The 11,470-nt window shown below is 39.0% G+C and overlaps 1 protein-coding gene across 1 annotated transcript; it reads left to right on the forward strand.

Moving 5' to 3' along the window:
- Positions 1-1,427: 1,427 nt before the first annotated feature.
- On the forward strand, positions 1,428-10,809 carry ppm1aa (protein phosphatase, Mg2+/Mn2+ dependent, 1Aa). The gene is made up of 6 exons (XM_070920090.1): positions 1,428-1,620; positions 2,589-3,442; positions 3,536-3,653; positions 5,307-5,418; positions 5,553-5,610; positions 10,430-10,809. The coding sequence occupies exons 2-6, from the start codon at positions 2,606-2,608 to the stop codon at positions 10,457-10,459; spliced, it is 1,155 nt and encodes a 384-aa protein (XP_070776191.1). The 5' UTR covers positions 1,428-1,620; positions 2,589-2,605; the 3' UTR covers positions 10,460-10,809.
- The last annotated feature ends 661 nt before the right edge of the window (positions 10,810-11,470 follow it).

The raw sequence follows: 11,470 nt of genomic DNA on the forward strand, positions 1-11,470 counted from the left end.
TGTTCTTGTATGCATGCACTCAGTGTTGCAGTCTGAGCAGCCACAACTCTTCAGGAATGATGTCATGTTTTTGAGAACGCAACCTGCAACATCCGGGTCCTTTCTCTGTGGCTTTGCGCAATGGATCTATTAAGGAGACCTGGATACCGCGTTCAAAGATGGCGCCCCATTCATTCCTATGAAAGTTGCTTACTGATCTATCATGTATTATGAGTGCATACGCCAAAAAAGTTGGTTTCCGCCGCGGGCTTTTTGGGCCCATAGAGCATGCGCACTGGAGTAATTTACCAGTCGAGCCGGTTGAGAGCATGCGCGTCCCAGACTGTTTCTGTTGACTCCCCCGCACACACGAATGGAACAATGCTTCCATACTCTTTGAATGGGATTAAATATTTAAATCACACGGCACGGCTCTGGTTAGTGCTTTTCAGCAGAGCATCAGAATAATAATAATAATAATAGAATAATTGGGACTTTATTCCAAAAAGACATTGTTACAATCCCTTACACAATCCCATTTTGGAATGGTATAATAAAGAATATTCCTTGGAGAACAGTGTGCTCCTTGCCTCTAAAGTATTTTCTTACTAATAAAATGAGAGAAGTTACATTTAAATTAATTCACAGATTCTACCCTGCAAAATCGTTCCTTAAGAGATATAAACGAGACATTGAGTCTGACTGCTCATTTTATAAAAACTGAAAATGTTTCACATTTGTGTTGAAATTGTTCTCATACACAGAAAATGTGTGCTGACATTCTAAAGTTCACTAAAACATATTTCCTTGCAGATTTTTCTTTTTGTTTTCTTTGGTGTGTTTGATTTTGAGATGGAAAATTAAGCCTTGACTCGCTAAATACCACACACAAGTGCAGATGCAATGGCTCTAAACCATTCTTTCCTGTTTTTAAGAATGAACTCAATGAATATATGGATACCATAAAATATTCAAAGAACTCTAAAGCAATGAGGACTGAAGTTGGTGCTCGACTTTTGAATGAAGATACTTATTGTCCCTCTCTGTCTGCATATATATATACATATATATATAATTTCGGGTGGTTTGTGACTCTGAGAACTGCTCCTTTTCCAATTTTTGTGTTTGAGAAACTGCTTTTTGGGGGTAGTGTGCATCACGTGATGATCCCGGAAGTTGTAATTACACAGTGCAGCCACTAAGCCAAAATCGCTTCACAGCCCAGCGCCGTTCCTGGGGGCTTGCTCTGTGCTCCTCAGAAGCTAACGTTAGCTAGCAAGCTGTCAAGCTGTCTGGTGGAGAGGCTGGGACAGACGTTTCAGCTTCCCCCTGGCTTGGCCACACAAAGCTCCGGCCCACAAATTCCCAAGAAAATCTGTTAGAATATACTCTAGATCGCCAGCTGAGATAATGTAATGCATCACGGGCGTACGCAAAGAGGGACCTCCGCACTTACACAATTTATATGCACTGAGTCTTAAGTGACGATTGCTCATTGCTAACTAACTGGCTAGCTAGCCTAGCTAAACCGCTGCAAACCCCCTAGTTTCGTCGGTGTACCTCTCTGGTGTGAACTACGACCAGCCAGCCCTTGTCACTGTCGCAGCTTCCGTTGCTGTCAACTGGTATTTTGGATATTTGGTAAGTCATAAAATATCTTAAACCAGCAACTGTTGAGGAACGTCGGGCAGTTAGCTACCCTAGCTATGTTAGCATTTAGCGATAATACCTTAGCAAGGCCGAGGGCTCTCCTTGCTTCAACATAATGTTAGCAAACCATGGTGGAGGGAGGCCTGTCAAAGTTAGCTGTGAGGGACAAGGGTCAAGGCCCGCAACTAGGCAAGGCTGTTTGTTTATTTGGGTTTTGCTGTAGACTTGCTACAGATGTAACTTTTCCCGTTAATCCAACAGCAAAAACTATCCATACTGAGCAGGTTCATGATGTAATGTAGTTTACCGTAACGTTAGCATTAATGTTGGATTTGTCAGATCTACTGGAATTGTTTTGTGCTGGTTATCGAGTAACTGGTAAGTCGGTTAGCTAACGTTAGCTCTGCAGGCATGTAACGATAGCTTTAATTAATATTACCACGACTAGCTAGTATGGTGAAGTGTTCTGCATTGCGAAGGTCAGAGAAATGCTGCCCAGCGGTGTATTCATAATACGATTAACGCTAAATAACTTAATTCATAACATAACATTTACTGGTAAACTTGATCAGCAAGTGGTTTAAGGGCGTTTCAATCTGATCCACTCCAGCAGTGTTCCTAATATGTAGCCAAAATGTGTACACAGGTCCACTATTTTTAGATTAGAGCAGGGGGCCTGAACTCGGCTCCAAGATGCTAATCTTTTGCCACAAATGGGTAAAATATGGGCTGTCTGTTTTAACCCAATTATTATAGAAATTGGTGTCCTTCTGTTTAGAGCTATAATACACTATGTACTGTATATTTTTGGGAAAATTATTCAGATATTTTCCAATTTACCATTGCATAATATCTTCATTAGGAACTGCATATTGCCACAGTGATTGGCTATATTGGGAAAACACTACATTTCTGCCATATCTTTTTAATAGATTTCTTCCTTTTAATTTGTGTTACAGGTCTTAAGAAGGACACAATGGGTGCATTTCTGGACAAACCAAAGATGGAAAAATACAATTCCCGTGGTGAGGGTAACCACCTGAGGTATGGGCTGAGTAGCATGCAGGGTTGGCGGGTAGAGATGGAAGATGCACACACAGCAGTAATTGGTCTGCCTCATGGTCTCGACCCCTGGTCATTCTTTGCTGTTTATGACGGGCATGCTGGCTCTCAGGTGGCCAAGTACTGCTGTGAGCACCTGCTGGAGCACATCACTAGCAACCCAGACTTCCAGAGTGCTCTGCAGGACGACCCCTCTGTGGATAGCGTGAAGAATGGGATCCGCACCGGATTCCTGCAGATTGATGAACACATGCGAACCATCTCCGAGAAGAAGCATGGCGTTGACCGCAGTGGTTCCACTGCAGTGGGAGTGATGATGTCTCCGAGCCATATTTACTTTATCAACTGTGGCGACTCACGGGGACTCCTCAGCCGGGGCGGAGCTGTGCACTTCTTCACACAGGATCACAAACCCAGCAACCCTCTCGAGAAGGAAAGGATCCAGAATGCCGGTGGTTCAGTCATGATCCAGCGAGTTAATGGGTCCCTAGCTGTGTCTCGGGCTTTGGGAGACTTCGACTACAAGTGTGTGCATGGAAAAGGCCCGACAGAGCAGCTTGTGTCTCCTGAGCCTGAAGTTTATGCAATAGAGAGATGCGAGGGGGAAGATGAATTCATTATACTAGCTTGTGATGGCATCTGGGATGTCATGGCCAATGAGGAACTGTGTGACTTTGTCAGGTCAAGGCTAGAGGTGACAGATGATCTTGAAAGAGTCAGCAATGAAATTGTTGACACCTGCTTGTATAAGGTATGACATGTCCACAAAATCTACATTGAGAGTTGCACACTGTTTTGGTGTCATGATTGATGACCTCAGTGTTTGTTCTTTATTTTTCCACAGGGAAGCCGGGACAATATGAGTGTTGTGTTAATCTGCTTTCCTGGGGCCCCAAAGGTATCTCCAGAAGCGGTGAAACGGGAGGCTGAGCTGGATAAATATCTGGAGGCTCGAGTAGAAGGTAGGGGATAAAAAATAAATTATATTTGGGGTTAGTAGACCACCATAGAAAGTAGGATATTGACAAAATAATCTCCTTTCCTTTTGGTTATGATCTTTTCCTTGTTCAACGTAACCCCATCTTTTATTTTTGACATTAGGTTTTGAATAAGGTTAGCCTTATTACCATATAGGCTGATGGAAAAACAAAGTATGCAAATGTTTGCATGCCATAGCTGTGTGTAGAGCCAGGGAAACATCCAAAAGCCTGTGATTCACTTATGGTCAGAGAGCATCTACAATGGTCAGGAGGAACAAAGTTTGAAAATAGACAAACGCTAGACGGAGCATACTCTAGGTATTCAAATGCTATTGTAATCTGCAAGGTTGATGCATAACAGTTGGGTGTCTAATGCATTTTAATGAAGTCGCACATAACATCTCAGGTTTATCCTTAATATACACATCAACACTTTTTGGCAGGACTGTTTCAGCAATCTACAATGTTGTTGTTTATGTTTTGTGTATTATAGTCATGCTGGAAGTTTGAATCATTTAAACACCAACATAAAGACTTTACATCCAGTCTTTACAGTGAGAGGGCCACTGGCATAGCAAGCTCTCTAACTTAAAGGCCTGTCTTTTATTTTATTTTTGTTTTATTTATATGTATTCTATTGGGAGGAAATATTTCCTGACGCTGTAAATGTTGGTGAGAAGAAGCAAGGGATGATCCCCCACACTGCTGAAGACTTGCTCACTCTGTTCAATTAGATGTATTGGTCAGACTTTTGTCAAGTAAGCCTAAGACTAAGGTTTATCAAACGTTTTGAGCCAAAACATTTTACAATAACAATCCACAGTGAATTACATGTTAGTGCCAGTGTTTTTGAAAGAATTAGAGTCCATATTTTCATAGGTGAATTCAACTTAACACGTGTTGTTTAATGTTGACTTGACAACCAGGAAAAAGTACTTGTCTATAAAACCCCTTTCTGGTTAATATTTTTCCACTGTAGGAACAGTAGTTGGCCATAGGTCATTACTACAAATCATTACTACTGCCTTTCAGTGTTACACCACCAAACCTTTATACTTTCAATCAGGAGGCAAAGTCGTTCTTTTTATATAGGCCAAAATCACAATTCACAAAAATACCTCAAAGGGCTGTATAATCTATACAGCATATGACACCCTGTACCCTTAGACCCTTGACTCAGATGAGGAAAAACTCCCTCAAAAAACTTTTCAGTGGAGGAAAAAAAACCTCAGGAAGACCAACAGAGGAGGGATCACTCTTCTAGGATGAACAGACGCAATACTGTAGAAAAAAAATCATATTTAAAATAATGTATTAAAGGTAGCAGTAACTTTTTGTGTGTACATGTATCACTATCTTTTGGCTTGTCTCTAGTATGTGAAGTGAAGGAGGAAAAAAAACAGCATTAAAGAGCAATATCAATAATAAATAATACTGTAACTTCTATGCTTCTATCTAAACATGATAATATTGACATGTAATTAAGGGAGCTTTCCACCATAATATTTCTCTACCGCACATTCTGGTAAACATAGATACACATTTTAATTGCACATATCAATCAGATAATTTTAGGTACACTACATTCTTGTCTCTAAAAATGATTCAAAAGAATACAATTTTGTTTTCCAACAGAGATCATCAAAAAGCAGGGGGATGAAGGTGTTCCGGATTTGGTCCACGTTATGCGGACGTTAGCCTCTGAGAGCATCCCTAACCTGCCTCCTGGGGGAGAGCTGGCAAGCAAGTGAGTGAGCTTTGTGGTTAGAGTTGATGAAAACCTCATAAACAATGACAGTGATTGTCAATTTAATCACTGGGTACCTTTTCTTTTTATTGAAAACTATTATCTAATATTTTTATACTTTTTCTTCCCCTCAGACGAAGTGTTGTTGAAGCGGTGTACAACAAACTCAACCCCTACCGAAGTGATGACACAGTGAGTATCCCAGCTTGTCTTTGAACTCCCTGTAAGTGTGCTTGGCTTGGAGTATGCATGCTTTTTGACGTGTGACCAGCTAATTTTAACCAATCTTATGCATGTCATTGGTATTCAACAAGATACTATTCTTGTTGGCAAGTGAAAAAAAGGTGACAGATTGACTCTGCGATGACATAGTGACCCATCCATGGTGTCACCTGTGTAAACGGAGAAAACTGATGAAAGGGCCATTATATTATATTATTGTAATACTACAACAGAAAATGGTTTGATTGTTTCCCTTAAATAGTCCTTCAGTCGCATAACTTGGTTTCATTTTGACAAAAGACCCCACTTGGGTTGCAGGTCCTTTGCCAAAAAGGCTCAGTTTTGTACCACATGAGCTGATTTCACTAATTAGTGCTCCTTAAATCAAAGAGGGAAGAGCTAATAAATGAAATTGTCTGGTATTTGTGTGGATGGAATAAAAACCTACATTCTCTGACATACTGGTTTGAAAGGAACATTGCTCATCATTCCTTTGTGTGCAAACAGACCTCAGAGCTGTTTCCCTAGAGCACTCAGATATTTTGCTTTTAAAATTTCATCAGATAAGCTCACCAGGTCAGCTACATTTTAATTGTGCACGTCATCTTGTCCTTGGCAGTTGAAATTGGCACTTTGTTTCAGTATTTCATGTTTGTATAAAGATAAGACTTTTTAAATTGAGTTATCTCGTAAATTAGGGTACCTTCAGAAAGCCGTTGGGCCCCTTGACTTCCTCTGTATTATGTGGTGCAGCCTGAATACAAAATGGGCTAAATTGAGATTTGTTTTGACACCAGTCTACACAAAGCTTTCCATGGAGAAAGTGAAATTAGGATCTTAAAAATCTTTGCAAATTAAGTGACTCATAGAAATCGTACACAGTATTTGTTACTGTATTCAACCGTCTTGAGTGAGTAGTCATTTGAACCACTTTTGGCAGCATTTGCACTTTCAAGTCCTATCATCTTGGCACATCTGGATATTGTCCATTTGTTTGCAGATTTGCTCAAGTTGGAAGGCTAGGGGCTATGAACAGTTTTCTTCAAGTTATTACAATAATTCATACTGAAATTCAAATTTGAGGTTTGGCCTGGCCACCAAAGGACTTTGTCTGAAGCCAGTCCAATGTTGATTGTGCTGTACACATGATGTAGGGGTCTAATACTATACTGTTGCAAAGTATTTCACAGTTAAACATATGATATGAAATCATGAAGCTAAAAAATAGATTTGCATATCAACTTGTTAATTATGCCCTAAGGAGAAATGAATATGACCTCTATGTGCATCATACCCAATTGTGAGGTGGCAGTACTATAATACCCCTTGTGCACTGTGAATGTCTTTTTAAAGCAAAAACATTCTCCTAATATTTGGTCTTTCCCACCAGATTCTCCTTAAGAATATGTCTGTATTTGGCCCCATTCATTGTTAGTACTCCCGTAGCTGCTGCAGAAGAAACAACCACACAGTGTGTCAGGACCACGCTTGATAGCACGTAACATTAAGGCTGATGAGTTATGTGATCTTTTCATTAGACCACAGACTTTTTGCCTTGTGCTGTCAGTCTTCACATGCCTTCTTTTCAAACAACAGACGTTCTGTCATGCAGCCCTTTGTTGTTGTTTTTTTTCCGTTTGTTTTAGTCCTCTAGTGACATCTCTTGTAGCTCTCATCTGTTGCTCAGTCTGAGTCATCCTTGGGTCCGTGGCCCTACCTGTCAGCCTTGCCCGGTTGCTCGGTTTGGATAGACAACCACATTTATGATCTGCAGTTTAACATTTGTTTTAGGAATGAAGCCTGCTGTGCTTTGTAAAATTAGACTCTGTAGAAATCGTCTCATATCCTTCGCTGCATGTATCCATCAAACTCATTCTGCCTCTTAGTTCTTCAGATTTTCACATTAATAGGTAATGTTTTGAGTATAAAAGATATTCACTGTCAGATGTGAACCTTCATGATGACAAAGATGTAGATCTGTGATAGGAAATCCTGATAGCCCATTCTAAACTCATGCTGTAGCACCACAAAATACAGGTCGGGGGTAGCTATATCATTAAGTCAGTGTAATTAATCACATTATTCAGTAAAATTGGAGCAGTTTATTAACAGATCATGTGTCATTCTGGCATTGGTTAGTATCGTAAAAGCATACCAATTTAACTAAAACTGCTTTAAGAAAGGATGTCAGACATATTCATGAACACAATGACTGCAGAATACAGTGAATACAGACCCGCTGCATACTTTTTCTGTTGCTTTGTAATCAGTGACCAACCTTGGAGACTCAGTGGCATTTTGCATTACCTATGTTGAGGGTAATGGCTATGCCTGCACCAGAAATAATCACACCGCCAGTACTATTTCCTTAAATTTTAATTGGTGTTTATGGAATGTTTTTAACAAATTTAAAAGTATTTCGTACAATAATGCACAAACAATACATTTTATATATAAAGAAAAGTATAGATAAATGCGTTACTTTGACAAAAAGAAATCAACAATCACATCAACTTTAATAGTATTACTTTATACTAGTATTTTAGCATATAGGATTTTTCTACTAAGTAAATTCCTATGTGTTTAAAGGTAAATAGTAAAAGTACAAAAACAAAATGGAAAATGGTCTGAATGCAGGTGTTTTTGTTTGGCACAATGAAACGAGGTACAATTCTTTTCTTTTTTTTTCCACAGTTGCTTAAATTTGGCAAAACAAACATGTTTATTACTCATTTGTTTGTGTTATTTGTGGACCGTTACTGAAACTGTAGTGACATTTTGAATGGCTAACCTTCTGACGCTGACTTGTCTACTATACAGTATATATAGCACATTCAAACAAGGGTTGTAGGCTCCTAAATTTAGCACACTTAATTTTTCATGAGCTACTTGCCCCAAATGCTGGTTAAAAAGGATTACATTGATAGGCTGAAATTATTGTTATGATTATAAATCAAAGTTATAAGTGGGAGAACTGAAATTGACGTAACTCGATCAGACAGATCGTTTTATTAGAGAAGACGGATCCCTCTGTTGGAGTTATAACTACAAAAACACTCTGCCCACTTGCGATTGTACAGCGGTGTTATAGAGCGGAGCTTCTTAGTGTTGGAGCTTAGCACATTTGTGTATTTTGCCCATCCAGGTGTCGAGTCAGATCAGTGCACTCAAATACATTTCTTCACATTTGTTGCACTCTAATTTTCACTCACATATGCAACAAAATGCTTGCTTGCTAAAGGAGAGCAGATTTGCACAGTAAAGAAAGTTTGGGCATGTAATGAGGTTTATTTTAGCTGATACCGATCCGTTCATATATGCTGGATCAGCCCCGATATCGATCCTTAGGATTGGCTATTTAACACGATCGTCAGTGATGTACCCTGCAGGTAGTGCAACAGTTATGAGAATAATGGCAGTTATTATGAGTGTATGCTTTAGCTCTTAACATGTAGTTACTGTACTAAATGAATCATCACATTTATTGTTCAAACCCAAAAGATGATCAATGCCAAGTTTATGTCTGGACTCGTAGAGAAAGGTCATTAGGTTTGTGTTTAACAACCGGTTTGAACACGTTGATGCATAAACTTGTTCTTTATTACAGTCGTTCACAATCAAACCTTTTAAGTTTTGTTATGTAATAGCCGCTTCCTGTGGCAAATAACACATTGTTTGTCAATAATTGGGTTTCCAAACAGTGTCACTTCCTTACAAACTCAAAACAACCCTAAACCTGAAGTAGAGAAGGCCTACACATGTATTTTAGAGCCTGATCCCAGTTCTATGACTGAAGTATATGAACATATACCTGGCATGTGTCTTGGGGTCTTGCCTTTTGAATACATCATATCCTGAGCCTAATCACACATGGGCATAGAGTACATGACCATGTAAATAAACGGCAGCAAGGTCTGTTTTACGTGACAGGTGGCCATTTCCAGTCAGCTGGATTAGTTTGTGTGATCCTGGGATTAATTATTGAGTCATATTTGAAAATAGTTTATGGCTTCAATATAGTGAAGACCATCAGTTGCCAAAATAGTTCTCAGAGAATTTAAATGTTTATCAGTTAAACAAACCTGAATCATAGACTTAATCAAATATTTATTGCACAAAATTATTAATTATTTGTAGATTGTTAACTCTTACTCTCTCTTATGAGATTATGTTTTACAGCTGCTTAATGCAGTAGCCTTGTCTGATATCTGTTAAATTGTATCAAAATATGTCTTCTCCATTATGAACAACTTTTTATTTCACAAGTTGACTCTTGATCAGTGTAAATTAATATTGTTATCTCTGGTTTGCTGTTTTGCCTGAGACCCTCTCAGCTTAAGTCATTGCTACACTTGCCTGAACTGTAAGGTCTCATTTGTTATAGCAGGTTGAAAGAAATAGACTAGTAACTTTAAATTATTTTACTGTATATTTGACGCGTGGTAACGATGATACCCGACAAGGTGTCCTTTATAAACCAGAATTATATTTGACACCTTTCAGCGAATGAGTAACGTCTGTTTTCTATGGCAATGGCATATAGCTATCTCATATACCTGACATGATATATTACTTCATCTCCAGATTATCTGTATTTGGTTTGATTCTATGTAAATATTTACAATAGAATCAAAGATGTTGGGCGAAATAATGGTGTTGATACACAAGTATGATACACAAGTATCAACTCCTGTCAGTTTGTGTCATACATGCTTGAACCTGTCCAGCTCTTGATAGAGATCCTGTGGATGAGTCTGAAGGGTTTTTCCTTCCTCTCTCTCTTATCAAGGACTCTGCGTCCACAGACGACATGTGGTAACACAGCCTCCTACCACTAACACAGCATAGAGTTTACAAACCACCATCCTCTCAAGACCCACAGCAGCTCAGCTCAGCAGTCTGTCTCTTCGTCACTCTGAGCTTTTGGTTTCTCAGAAGGGAATTTCATGGGAGGAGGAGGAGGAAGAGGAGAAGGAGGAGGAGGAAGAAGAAGAGGAGTTGCATGCACACAAACCTGGAATAGTGCAGCACCAGTCCACTCTGGAGTTCAGGATCCCCACCGTCTTGTCTCCCCTTTATGTTCACCCACCTTAATACTCTCCTCTAAAGTAATCCATAACAAGTGAGTCCACAAGGTTTTCTTTCTTTTTTGTTAAATAATCAGCTTAAGTAGTAAGATTTTTTGCTGTAATTAATTTGATTCACATTTCCTTGTGTGTGTTTGTATATTTCTGTTTTTGTGAAGTGCAATTGTCCTGTACAAACAGCCTGTATTTAATGCAGCTTGATTTTAAGTTAAAAAATGAAAGAAATGAAAAAGAGAACCTTTTATGCACTATCTGCCTTTTCCTGCTCTTCTGGAATTGTAACAAATGTCTATTCAGTGAATATTTCTGCTTGTCCTCCAGGCACAATGTCTCTGCGCTTTTACTTTACTTTTCTTTTTTCTTTTTCAGTTAGTCTATGCTCCTTTAAGAAACGGGTAAATTGTATAGTTGACAGCACAGTAAGCTCTCTATATCAAACCATTTAAATCCTAATTTTTTCCCTGTGCTTGTTTTTTTTTTTTTTTTTTAATTGTATTTTATTTTTGTAAGTGGTTTTCTGTACGTGCTCAAATAATAATGGCAAAGTGTTTCACAGTCATTTTGGAGGTGTGAGATGAGAAATACTTTTTTTGGTTGTTTTTTTTCATTTCTTTGAGGCATCTGATGGAAAAAAAGACCCCTGTCAACACGTTGGTCTGTGCGAATAGATACTTGCAAGCGTGCGTGGGTGCTTGTGTGTATGTATGTGCGCACGTGTGTTAGTATTAAGGCAGATCTGTATG

Source organism: Enoplosus armatus, chromosome 15 (genome assembly GCF_043641665.1).
Source record: "Enoplosus armatus isolate fEnoArm2 chromosome 15, fEnoArm2.hap1, whole genome shotgun sequence".
Taxonomy (NCBI): Eukaryota; Metazoa; Chordata; class Actinopteri; order Centrarchiformes; family Enoplosidae; genus Enoplosus; species Enoplosus armatus.

What these genes read in the sequence shown, in the direction of transcription:
- ppm1aa (XM_070920090.1), top strand. Translation starts at nt 2,606, where the DNA reads ATGGGTGCATTTCTGGACAAACCAAAGATGGAAAAATACAATTCCCGT. An exon ending in TTGACACCTGCTTGTATAAG is followed by an intron (nt 3,443 to 3,535) that starts GTATGACATGTC and finishes ATTTTTCCACAG; the next exon opens with GGAAGCCGGGACAATATGAG. An exon ending in CCTACCGAAGTGATGACACA is followed by an intron (nt 5,611 to 10,429) that starts GTGAGTATCCCA and finishes TCTCTTATCAAG; the next exon opens with GACTCTGCGTCCACAGACGA.